This window comes from Humulus lupulus, chromosome 6 (assembly GCF_963169125.1).
Source record: "Humulus lupulus chromosome 6, drHumLupu1.1, whole genome shotgun sequence".
In the NCBI taxonomy this organism is placed as follows: Eukaryota; Viridiplantae; Streptophyta; class Magnoliopsida; order Rosales; family Cannabaceae; genus Humulus; species Humulus lupulus.
In genome coordinates this window covers 56,048,725-56,062,015 of record NC_084798.1, presented here as the reverse complement: position 1 = coordinate 56,062,015, position 13,291 = coordinate 56,048,725, and the positions used below count along the sequence as shown (strand labels likewise).

At 36.5% G+C, this 13,291-nt stretch overlaps 1 protein-coding gene across 1 annotated transcript in view; it reads right to left on the bottom strand.

Annotated features, from left to right (window-relative positions):
* Window positions 1–450: 450 nt before the first annotated feature.
* LOC133785121 (uncharacterized) overlaps window positions 451–13,291 on the bottom strand; it is a 46,312-nt gene continuing 33,471 nt past the window's right edge. Inside the window, exons 3-5 of the mRNA XM_062224376.1 lie at window positions 1,948–2,034; window positions 1,411–1,503; window positions 451–600 (exon numbers count right to left, since the gene is read on the bottom strand). Coding sequence (XP_062080360.1) covers window positions 451–600; window positions 1,411–1,503; window positions 1,948–2,034 — 330 coding nt within the window. The remainder of the gene's footprint in view (window positions 601–1,410; window positions 1,504–1,947; window positions 2,035–13,291) is intronic.

The window sequence follows — 13,291 nt, the reverse complement described above, 5'->3', positions numbered from 1 at the left end:
GACCTATTTATATCCATGATTCATGTACCTAGTTGAATTCTAGATTTTGTTTTACTTTGAATTTTCTTAACTGAGTTCGTATTCGGAATTTCTTCGAAAACTCGAGCTTTAAAAAGTTGTAGAGTAAAAAATTTTCCAAATTCTAAGTTGGGCAAATTTGATCTAAATTTTCTGAATATTTCAAAGACTCTTCGAGGGTTATATGCCCCCCCCCCCCAAGCGATCAAAATTTATGTATATTCTAGATCACTTTTACAAAATAAGCTCATGATAAATTACAAGAATATTGGTGCCATGTTTCAAATATGTAGCAACCCTTTATAATCCCAATTTGATCAAAATAAAACTGCATTTATAAACAAGCCTTACAAGGAATAAAATATGCTAAAAATATTAAAATCTAGCAAAAGTGTCCTATTACAGATAGTATTTTTCAAGATCTAGAGAATTTCAGGTCTGTGGAACCAATTCTCCACCTAACCGAGCTAGTTTGAAGGTTCCTACATGCAAAATTTCCACAATTTGGTAGAGTGCTTCCAAGTTCATTCCCAATACACCATCTTTAGGATCTTCGTTAGCCAAAAAACACCCTTCAGAGTACTAAATCACCCAGTTAAAGTCTACATCCTTTGAATTTCGAATTAAAGTAGTGAGTAACTCTCTGCTGGTAATGGGTGAGCTGAAATTGAGACTGTTGTTGCTCTTCGATTAGGTCAAGGGATGCATTAAGCAGGTCATGATTCTGATCCTGGTCGAAAGTTTTCTGCCTATGCGACGTCACTAAGGCCTTGATTAGGAGCATAACCTCACTCCCAAAAGTTAAAGATAAGGGAGTGTGCCCAGTGGAGGAACGATGTGAGGTCTGGTAGGCTCAGAGTACTTGTGGGAGCTGCTCGGGCCATAGCCCCTTAGCTTCTTCTAGTCAATTTTTTAAGCTCACCTTTAGGGTTTTGTTCATTCCCTTGACCTATCCATTAGCTTGAGGGCATGCTGCTGAAGAGAAACTCTTATTTATATCATACTTCTCGCAAAAATTTGTGAAAAGGTCACTATCGAATTTAGTTCCATTGCCAGACAAGATCTTTTTTGGGAGTCCAAAACAAAATATTATGTTCTTCCTGACAAAATCTAGGACTCTCTTCGAGGTTATAGTCGCTAGGGGATCGACCTCAACCCACTCTGTAAAGTAGTCGATGGCAATAACCGCATAGCAAACTCCTCCCTTTCCAGCTGGAAATGAGCCGATTAAATTGATCCCCATAGAACAAATGGCCAAGGCGATGAAATCACGGTTAATTCCATGGGTGCTGCTCGAGCAATAGTGGTCAAACACTAGCACTTATCACACTTTAGGACAAACGTGGCTGAGTCCTTCTTGAGTGTAGGCCAGAAATAGCCTTGCCTGAATACCTTTAGAGCTATGTTTTGCCACCCAGCGTGGTCTCCACAAAACCCTTCGTGTATTTCTTGGAGGATGGTCTGTGCTTCCTCTAGCAGAACACACTGCATGAAGAGTAATTAATGGCATTGACTATAGAGAATTCCCTCGACCATAATATACTGTGGGACCTGGTACAATAATTTTTTTGCATTCTTTCGATCTTCTGGTAGTTTACCGATCGTAAGGTACTCGACAATAAGAGTCATCTAGGTCGGTTCTGTGCAAATATCTTCGACCTCTACTAATTCTTCCTTGATACTTGGTTATTCCAAGAATTCTATGGGGACCATATTTAATGTGTCTGCTTATTTAGTGGTTGTGGGTCGAGCTAGAGCGTCAGCACTTATGTTTTGTTTTCAGGGGACCTGCTCGATGGAATAGAACTCAAATTAAGACAATTCATATTTAACCTTAACTAGATAAGCCAACATTTTGATTCCTCGAGATTAATATTCCCCTAATATTTGATTAACAATGAGTTAAGAATCCTTGAAGCACTATATTGCCTTTGCTTTCACCTCTTTTGCTACTCGAACTCCAACCAAAAATTCCTCGTACTCTGCTTCATTGTTGGATGCATCAAAACTGAACCTCTGAGTTGTATGGAATCAGTACTCTTCAGGTGAGATTAGAATTATCCCAGCTTCATATTCATTCTTGTTGGACGATCCGTCAATAAAGAGTTTCCACAGTTCCTGCACTGGTTTCTTCATTGGGTGGTCACGGTAACCCGTGCCTTCTCCCACAAAATCAGCGAGCACTTGGCCCTTGATCGCTATGCATAACTTGTATAATATCTCAAACTGACTAAGTTTGATGGCCCACTTCAAAAAACTGTTGGGTTTTAAGCCCTTATAAAACGATGTCGGACATGTAAACACGATTTCATATTGTTAATAAACTTAGTAAAAGTCATTTAGTTTGATAATTGTGTTGCGTGCTTGTTTTATTACATGATTATTTAAATAATACAGACATTTATAAAATCCTGAACATATGAATAGTTACAATTATAGTGGCTAGGTCACAGTGGATTTTAATTGTAATTATATGTTCAAAAGAACAAGTCCTAAGTTTAGATCAGTGCATTGGATTTTCACTGATTAGGTAATGTACGATATGATCTACTTACACATTCGGGGTGTGATGTCTTGTCCAAGGCATTTATCAAGTAGATAAGATCAGATGTATTTGGTTTCATCAGACTAGGATAGATATTGATTATTGATTGATAAATAAGTATCATTGTTATCGAATCTAATTAATGTCACAACGTTGACCATAGGTTAAGTCGATCTTAATTATGAGTGCTAATATTTTGCTAATTATATTATTTAAATTTTTTGACTTGTTCGTTACTAGCTTACCCTACAGTCCAGCCCATACTTACATCTTGGAGATTTAGTAGTGTAATTGAGTGGGAGTATTATTCATAGATATGAAATCTATAACTTCTATATGAGAAGTGAAAAGATGATATCTTTGATTGCTTTGTTCAAAAGGTTAAATGATTGAGATCTCATTTATGTGATTAAGTTCATGGAAATATCATTTATAAGGAACTCAGTGAGAGTTAAGGATAAAATACTGATATGGATAAAACGGTAATTTACACCCAGCTTGTTAGAAAGTCATCGATAGAGGATTGACTAACTATAATGGTTATAACAATGTATAACATATTTATGGTTTGAAAAATACGTTCTATGAATTCAAGAGTTCAATTCCGAGTCTATAATGGAGTTGTGATGAATTAATAAGGTAGTAAAATTATTCGTAAATAAATTCACGGTAACTTATTGAAGCATGATTTGATGGATCCATGGTCCCCGCATCACCTTTGAGTAATCATCTAGAATGTCTCAATTAATTGATTTAATTATCAATTAGGATTTTTAAAGTTGACTAGGTCAATTTTGCAAAATTTACAAAGATATGAGATTTAGAGAATAAAAGAGAATCTTTGGGTAAATTTATTAATATTGATAAATTGGCGTCAATATAAATAAATAATATTAAATCAAGTTTCAAATTATAATTAGTTAATTTGAATAAGGATTTAATTAATTAATTAAAAAAATAAAAGGTTTTGAATTTAGGCCCAATTAGGATTTAAATTCAAAACAAAGAGATTGGGCCCAAGTTCATTTGTGGGAGCTAAAGGCTTTTATTTTTGTAATTAATTTAAATTTAAATAAGCCCATTAAGTTGCCTATATAAGGAATATGATATCTAGGGTTTTTATAAGTCAGTCTCAGTTGATTCATTGGGTAAGTGAAAACCTAGACAGTCTAATCCTTTCTTAGCCACTATCTCTTCTAGATCTCTATTTCATGTGTTGAGAACCAGCCCACACTAGTTCTAGGTTGATCAAAGGCTTGGTGAGGAAGATTGTGTTGGTGATCTAGTTCAATCTCTTGATAATACTCTGCTATAGAAAGTAATCAAGGGTTAGAGAGATTGAAGGAAGGAGTTGTTCCAGTTCCGCTGCGTATATGTAAGTTTCTATACTTAATTCTATTTTGCGTCAATTTCATAGTAGCCTGTTCTAGGAATTCTCATGTTTGTTTGATAATATGTAAATTACATGAAAATAAATAAAGAACATGCAATATGTATATCCTACAATTCGCCTCAGAGCCATAGAGTGCTAGTTTATTTTCATAAATCAACATATATGAAATTGATTGATATGTTAGGGTGTCAATTGGATGGTACATACTATTGGTGTATGTTTATGTTTTGTTATATAAATTTTGCAATAATTTTGTTGTTTTTGGGTTGTTTTGAGATTGAAAAACTGCACATATTTTTTTTAATTTTTTTTTGGACTGATTGGGTAGTATGCGTGCCGGGACCCCAGGGTTGTATGGGGGACCCACGTGCCTAATAGGACACATGGGTTCATTGTAGCGTCTTAGAATTTTACTTAGCTAGATAGTAGTAGTAGTAGTAGCTTGTAGTATGTTAGTTTTTCTTGGATATTGGTTCAAGCCGGGACTTAGTTGGAAACTCATGGAAACAGTTATAGATTTTATAAGTTTAACCTATAGTTTAGAAATATTAATTATAACATAAGGTTTGATTAATATAGCTAGTCCCAGAAATATTATTTATTATAACCTAAGGTTTAGATAGAATTAATAAGAACGTGACACTTGCCACAAGCACGTTTATTAAGGATTTAAGCATTTTGGATGAATAATTAAATAAAGGATAAATCTAGAAGCTCTAGAACCTTCCAGCAACTGTAGGATCACATTTTACTCAATGAAAGTTGTTTAAACAAATTCAAAATAAGCTGAAAGAGTGCAAAAACGTGTTTGATATATCAATGTATGTCGATATATCGCAGCTATAGGGGTCGATATATCATCTACAAAAGATACGGAAAACACGTTAACTTCACACGAGTGAAAGCACAAAAGCTCGAGGCATAGGAAGGGGCGATATATTGCCTAGGGCATGACGACACATTAGTAACACGTGTGGCTGCAGTCAAAGAAGGCAAGGCCAGAGATTTCTCTATATCAGGATAGGGGTTCTTGAGATATAAGGGCCAGGTATGCGTGCCGAATGACCATGGAATTAAGATGAAGATTTTAGAAGAGGCACACAATACCCCATACTCAATTCACCTGGGGTTGAGCAAGATGACTCACGACCTTAAGGCACTATATTGGTGGCAAGGAATAAAGAAAGACATAGTAGAATATGTATCCAAATGCTTAGTATGCCAACAAGTGAAAGCAAAACATCAGCGACCTGCAGGCTTATTGAAATCATTTAGTATTCTGGAATGGAAGTGGGAGGATATAGCCATGGACTTTGTGACAGGATTACCACGAACAAATAAGCGGCACGACTCGGCTTGGGTAGTGGTAGATAGACTAACCAAGTCAGCTCACTTCCTGCCTGTGAAAACTACGTACACTGCGGACCAGTACGCTGACATTTATGTTCGAGAAATAGTATAACTGCATGGAATACCTAAGACCATAGTATCAGATAGAGGGTCAGTGTTTACATCAAGATTTTGGGGAAGCTTGCAGCAACCCATAGGTACCAAGTTAAGCCTTAGTACGATATTTCATCCTCAAATCGACAGTCAGTCCAAGCGTACCATATAGATTTTAGAAGATATGTTGCGCGTTTGTGTACTAGACTTTGGAGGATCGTGGAGTAAGTATTTTCCACTTATAGAGTTCTCCTGTAACAATAGCTACCAAGAAACGATTGGTATGGCACCCTATGAGTTAATTTATGGAAGGAAGTATCGATCGCCGTTACTTTGGGATGAGGTAGGAGAAAGACAACTTCTTGGACCCGAAGCTGTTAGAGAGGCTCAGGATGCAGTGGCGCTGATGCCAAGCGGCGAGATGTGGAATTCAAAGTTGGAGATCAAGTCTTCTTAAAGATATCTCCTATGAAAGAAGTGGAGTGGTTTGGAAAGAAAGGCAAACTTAGTCCCCGGTTTATAGTTCCTTTTCAGATATTAGACAAGGTGGGAATAGTTGCATATAGATTAGCCCTACCACCAGCTCTAGCAGATAGCCACAATGTATTTCACATCTCGATGCTGCGTAGATATGTGTTAGAACCATCTCACATCCTCAAGTATGATACGATAGCACTCCAGAAAGACTTGAGTTAATAGGAACGACAGGTTAGCATCCTAGAGAAGGGGATGAAGGAATTATGGTCTAAGAGTATTCCAATAGTCAAGGTCCTGTGGAGTAATAGTTAAATACAGAAGGCACTGTGGGAGTTAGAGGAAGTCATCTTAGCATGGTATCCGAAATTTTTTGGTAAGTAAATTTCGCGGACAAAATTCTTTTAAGTAAGGGAGAATTGTAGCATCTTGGAATTTTACTTAGCTAGATAGTAGTAGTAGTAGCTAGTAGTAAGTTATTTTTTTGTGGATATTGGTTCAAGCTGGGACTTAGTTGGAAACTCATAGAAAGAGTTATAGAATTTATAAGCTTAACCTATAGTTTAGAAATATTAATTATAACATAATTTTTGATTAATATAGCTAGTCCTAGATATATTTGTTATTATAACCTAAGGTTTAGATAGAATTAATAAGAACGTGACACTTGTCACAAGCACGTTTATTAAGGATTTAAGCAATTTGGACGAATAATTTAATAAAGGATGAATCTAGAAGTTATAGAACCTTCTAGCAGCTGTTAGGATCACATTTTACTCAGTCAAAGATATTTAAATAAATTCAAAATAAGTTGAAGGAGTACAAAAATGTGTTTGATATATCAACGTATGCTGATATATCGCTGCTATAGGGGCCAATATATTGCCTACGGAAGATACAGAAAACACATCGACTTCGCACGACCGAAAGCACGAAAGCTCGGGGCATAGGGAGGGGCGATATATCGCCTAGGGTAGGCGATATATCGATTCCTGGAGCAATTTTTGAAATCATTTTGAATGTAAATTAGAAACAACCCTCAACCACTTGGACTTGCTTTTGAACGTTTTTGACCGAGTTCTGGGCATCTATTGAAACGAAAATTCAAATATTTTCAATTTATATTCATTTTAAAGGGTTTATAAATAGGACCTAGTACTAAGCCATTTCACTCATCATTCAAGCATTCTTCAGAGCCTCCAAGCTGCTAAGATTACTCTAGAGAGAAAACACTTGGGTTTTGGGATAAAAGCTTTTCCAAACTAAGCTTTTCTAAACACTTAGGAAGTAAGATAAAGTGAATTTTCTGTATTGAGGTGTAGATCGGAGTTCTAGATCATCAATGGTATTCTTATCCTCAGGTTTAATCTATCATAGTTCTTTTATTTTGTTCTAGATCCTATCTCATTGTTATGACTTTTGGTTAGGTGTTTAAGTTCCTTGAAACATTAAGGTTTTCGGTAAGTTTCTGCCTTGATGATTTAGTTCTCTTTTTCATCCCTTTTCTTTAGAAACTCATGGTTTTTACTGTTGATTTTAGGAGTTTTCCAATCATGTTCTTGTCTCCAATATCCCGGCTTTTGGTATGGAAAATAGGTTAGATTATATGTGTTTACATGATATGTTATGATATGTTTATATGCTATAATATGTGCTATTTATATATGTATAAATACGTTTTGTAGTCACTTGGGGCTTATAGTTGCTTAGATATCAAACCCCAAGATTTTTATCATTTTCGTGGATTAGAGTTATAATTTACCCTACCTCGATTAGAAGATAGAGGACCTAGATGGGTTATCATATACTACTTTGTGTTCTAACCTACCTCAATTAGTAGACTAAGGACCTAGATAGTTTTATCACATACCATAGTAATGAGTTAATGGCCATTAATATTGTAGTCCTATATGATATACGTTTCTACATCATATGTTTTATGATATGATATTATGATTTATGATATATGTTTTAAGTAGATTTTCCTTGTTGGGCATTAGGCTCATCCCTTTTATTTTAGATGGTGCAGGAAAATGAACTTGGAAGGCGAGACAGATTCGTGGCAGCTTGGCATGTGCATTAGAGATGGATGGATTGAATGGACTAATGGAAGATCAAGGATGACGTTGTTTTCAAGTCTTTTAATTTATGTTTTTATGTATTTTCGCACTTAGGATTAAACAATTGATTAAAGTTTATGTTTTATGTTTTATGTACTAAACAGTGGGTACCCAAATATTATTTTGTATTTCGTACCTTATTTTGGATTTTAAATAAAGTTCTATTATTTCTTGATGTATGTATTCAAAATAGTGGCTATGTCTTAGTAGTTTTAATGGTCCAAGGTCTTAGAAATAGTCGGGGCATTATATTCATGGCTAGTTAAAGTACCTAAGAAATAGAAGATAAATGATTTAGTGTTTTTCTTATCTCAAAACGTTTTGTATGTTATGCTATTTCTAAAAATTTAATGAATAAATGTTTGTCAAGCAATGCGTTGATTTCTAGTTAGTTGATAATCGTAGCTCTAGGCTTCCCATCCCAAACTCTCTCTAATCTCTAAAAGGTTTCTCTATGGTGAGAACCTCACGAAATGTTTGTCCAACATCAACATGGTGTTGATTATGGAGAACATCAAGTTCGTGATGATCAAAGATATTCATATTTTTCTTATGCAACGATTACCAAATCCTTCAAAGAGGATTGTTGACGGTGGTTCGAGCAAAGGAAAGAAGGAAAATACTACCAAACAAGTTCAAGGAGAAGTTTCTTTAAGCTTCTTCTTCGAAGAGAAAATGATAAAGAAATTCAAACAAAAAGAATAAGAAGTCTACTGGAAAGGATCCACATGTTGCAAAGCATCTTGGAGCAAGACTTGATTATAAGTACACTAAAGGGGAGTGTTTCCAACTAGAAGGAGATTGGGAATTGGAGCAAGATTACCCGGAACTCAAGGCATATAGAACCCAAGATAACAAAATTTGTCTTGGATTCATGTGATTTTAGAGGATGATACTTTGGTATTGGAACGCTGAATCAAAATCTACTAAATATGCATGTACCTTTTTACAACTTTTTAGCACTTGGAAAGCCATGAAGGATAAAAAGACACAACTTGTAATCCATCAAGGGTTGTTCATATCAAACAAGGCAAAAGGATAAGCTTGAATGAATTTTGGAAATAAATATATTGTTTTAAGACAATGTTTCTTTTATTCCGATTTTCAATGGAAATTTTTAATTTTAGTTTTTCTTAATACATCAACAACAATTTGTAGTTACTTTCACAAGTAATAAAATCCTATTTCTATCAATGGATGTGAATTGTGGGGTGGATGTACGAAAAAAAGGCTATACCTATTGCAACTAAACGAACCCTATGTTCTAAATAACGTTAACGTTAATGTAAACGAACCCAATGTTTTAATGAGTTGTTTAAGATAGCTAAATCTAGGACCATTAAATGACAAAAGGTCAATAATTTTAGAAATGACATACCTTTGGCATCTTCGCTTTGGTTATATTTGCTAGATCGGATTCAAAAACTAACAAAGGCTGGGGTTTTGAGGGAACTCACCTAGGGTGACCTACCTGTTTGTGAATCTAGTCTCGAGGGCAGAATAATAAAGCGTTCATTCTCTGTGATAGGAGAAAGGGCCAAAGAATCACTAGGGCTAGTATTTTCAAATGTCTGGGGACAAATGAATGTTCAAGCGAGGGGTGGTTATAAGTATTTTGTCCCCTTCATCGACGATTGCTCTAGAGACTCATGTAAATACGTAAAGCATAGGAATTCTGAGAATTTGTTAAGAAGTTCAATGAATTCATTGCTATGGCTTTAAAAGAACTAGGTAAAACTTTAAAGGTCTTGCGATCTGATAGGGGTGGAGGATATTTGGATAAATAGAATGAAGATCATTTAAGTGAACTTGGAGAATCGTCTAAAGCAACTATTCCAAGGACTACGCAACAGAACATTGTTGCTAAGCGGCGTGAATCGAGCGTTTTTGAAAATATGTGTTCTATGATAAGTTATTTAACTCTACCGACTTCTTACCCGGCTATTTTCTGGAGACATACTACCTAGATCGGATGTGACATTTTTTAAAGTTGTGCCGTCTTAAAAGCTGTCTCCAAGACACCACTAGAATTATGAAATGGTCATGAACCTGGTTAACGTAATGATGGAATTTGAGGGTGTCCTATTTATAGCCTAAGGAAAAAGGTAGAAAATCTAGAACAACGAACTGAGGTTTGCTTGTTTGCGGGCTATACTAAATGTACTCAGGGTGGTCTATTCTATAGTCCAGTAGACAAGAAAGTGTTTGACTCTATAAATGCTACTTTTCTAAATAACAACTACATAATGAATTTCAAGCTCCATAGCAAAATAGTATTAGATGGAAAAACGATAAACCATTGTTCCATCCTCTCCGACATAAGTCGATGAAAACAAGGTAGATTTAGAAACCACTAATCCAAGTCATAAAGTTACGGTGCCTCGTCATAGTGGGAGGGTTTCTCGTAACCCGGTACCTATGAAATGGATAGTGAAACCCACAAGCTGATCGGGGACACAAGTAACAATGATGTATTAGCCTTTAAACAGGAAATGGGTATGTCTGAAAAGGATCTTTGACTCGAAGCCAAGTACTAGGAAATAGAGTCTAAGTACTTTAAATTTGTCTAAGATCTTGTAGATGTGCCATTGGACTTTAGGCCCATGGGGTGCAAGTAGATCTATAAGTAGAAGAGCGGAGCTGATGGAAATGTTGAGACATTTATGGATCGACTCGTGGCAAAGAGAGAAAGTTGACTTAGAGAAAACTTTTTCACCGGTAGCCATGTTAAAATTCATTTATTATACTCTTATCCATAGCCACAACTCTTGATTAAGAGATAAGGCAAATGGACATCAAAGAAACATTTTTAATGGCTATCTTGATGAGACCATTTATAAGGATCAATTAGAAGGATTTAAAGTAGTTGGACAAGAAACTTGGCAAGCTGAGTAGGTCGCTCTATGGACTTAAACAAGATTCCCGCCCTGGAATTAAGGTTAAATGGAAACATAAGACCAGTAGTTTTGAACAAAATGTAGTTGACCCTTGTGTTTAACAACTTACGAAAAAGGACATTGTGGTGTTCTTAATCCTTCATGTAGATGATATCTTACTCATTGGAAACAATGCAAAGAAATTATCAGTGTAACGACCCAAAATTACTAATAAGGCTTAAGGGCCTTGATTAGTGTGCTAGGAGGGCATACCTAGATTATGTATGATTTAAATGATCAAATGCATGATTATGTGATAAGCATGCTTATGATTATCTGGATATATGAGATGCATGATTATGAGTATTAGTATGCATGTAGGCCCTGATTAGGTTATAACGGCATATTCGTAATCTTGGCCTGTTGAGGGCATAAATGTAAATATTTGTGATAAATTTTTGAGACCACATAATTATGTGGATATATATGCAGCTTGTGACTCGAGGCGATCCTAGTGAGCGGTTTAGTGGAAAAGTCACGGTGGGGATTTATACCCGACTCGAGGGAGTCCGGGGGTATTTCTGGGAACCTGGGTAATATATTGGAGATTATTTGACATTGAGGAAAATAATTGGTGATTAGTTACGTGTCAGGGTTTAAGTGATAATTATTAGGGACACTCGAGGAATTGACGGGAATTGGGAGCAAATGACCAAAATTCCATTGGTATGTTTAAAGGCTTAGGTTTTAATTTGGGGGGGGGGGGGGGGGGGAGGTCATTTGGTTTAAAAAGAGATAAGTATTAATCTGCCTTTTTGCACTTAGTGGGATTTGTAGAACATAGTGGAAGCTGAAGGAAATAGGAAGAAAAAAGAAAAACAGAGCACATAAGCTAACCTCCTTCTCTCTCTCGGTTTGGCCATTCTTCACCATCTCTTGGGGATTTTTAGAGATGCAATTGAGAGGAGGCTTAGGCTAAGGCTTAGAACTTGGGTCCTTGGTGAAGCTAGGAAGTTCTGTTGGAATTGAGCTTAATTAAGGTAAGGTTTAAAACTTTCTGATGAGTTTTTCTAAACATTGTTGAGATGATTTCTAAACTTGAACTTTGGATGGAATTAAGAGAATTGAGCCTTGGGAGTTGAGGAGCTAAAGGACTGGAAGGATATTAAGGGCAACCTAGGGTCGATTTCCCATAAAAGGTAAGAAATTCTAGACTTGGTCACTTAAGTTTCTGGGTTGTTTTGGTTTTTCTATTTGAGTTCTAAAGTTCTGAGTTCAATGCTTGCTTTCTTTGTTTTATATTGCATGTGGTTAGAATTGAGGTTGTTGGGCCATGTGGGGTTTGATGTAGTGATTGGTAGGCTTTTTTTGAAGTGTATTTGAGGTTTGGAGGGCTTCTAGGAGGTTTTCGTTCGAGAAAATTCGAAGGAGAAAACTCTGGAAAGTTTGGTGCTGTAACTAGCACTGTAGCGCTAGCCTTTGGGCGCTGCAGCGCTAGGCCTGGCTTTTTCTGGGCATTTTGCTTCTGGTTGTAGCGCTACCTTGTTTCCAGAAGTGGATTTTTGGGTTATTTCTTAAGGTTTTTGCCTGGGGGCTCGAGTTTTGATTCCACCACCCCGTTTGGTGGAATTAGGGCTTGCCGAGGGATTGGGATTAGTCCCGAGGTTAGGTTTTGGAATTGATGTTTAATGATGGTTCTAATTTATGGCTGTGGCTAGGTGTACGCTACGGCTTGGATGGAATCGTGCTTGAAGGTCGATTTCAATAATCAAAGTTATCGGAATCAAAGGTAAGAAACTGCACCCAGGTATGTTTTTGTGTTAGGACTAAGAATTCCCTATATTCATATGTGATGTCATGAGATGGTATTATGCCATGGGACATGTGATAAATGACCTAAGAGTGCCAGAATCAATATTTGCACACAAGGCGCGGCTCGACCACTGGTAGCTGAGGTTAAGTATATAATCACTGTGCTCGGCCTAAGCGAGCCGAAGTCAGTGGGATAATTAGAGGGGTGCGGCTTAAGGGCACCGACCCTGTATTTTGGTGCGATATGTTTAATGTTGTTTAATTGATGATTGTGACGAGCGTGCTATCTGAACAACTGATTATTGGTTTGTAGATTGATATCACTATTTATGTGAGTTGTATGACTAGTTATATATATGAGTGTCGCTTATTGCTTATATTCTATATTATGGCTTTCTTGTTAGGCCTCGGCTCACGGGTGCTACGTGGTGCAGGTAAAGGCAAGAGCAAGGTGGACCAGTCCTGAATTGGAGAGCTTTGAGACTGAATGTATATAGTCAGCTGATCGGCCACCACGATCGAGTAGTGATACAGAACAGAAGAAGCCTAAATGTCTGTTTTGCCTTTAGAGTGGCCAGTACATGCTTATAATCTGGAATTTTGTAAACTT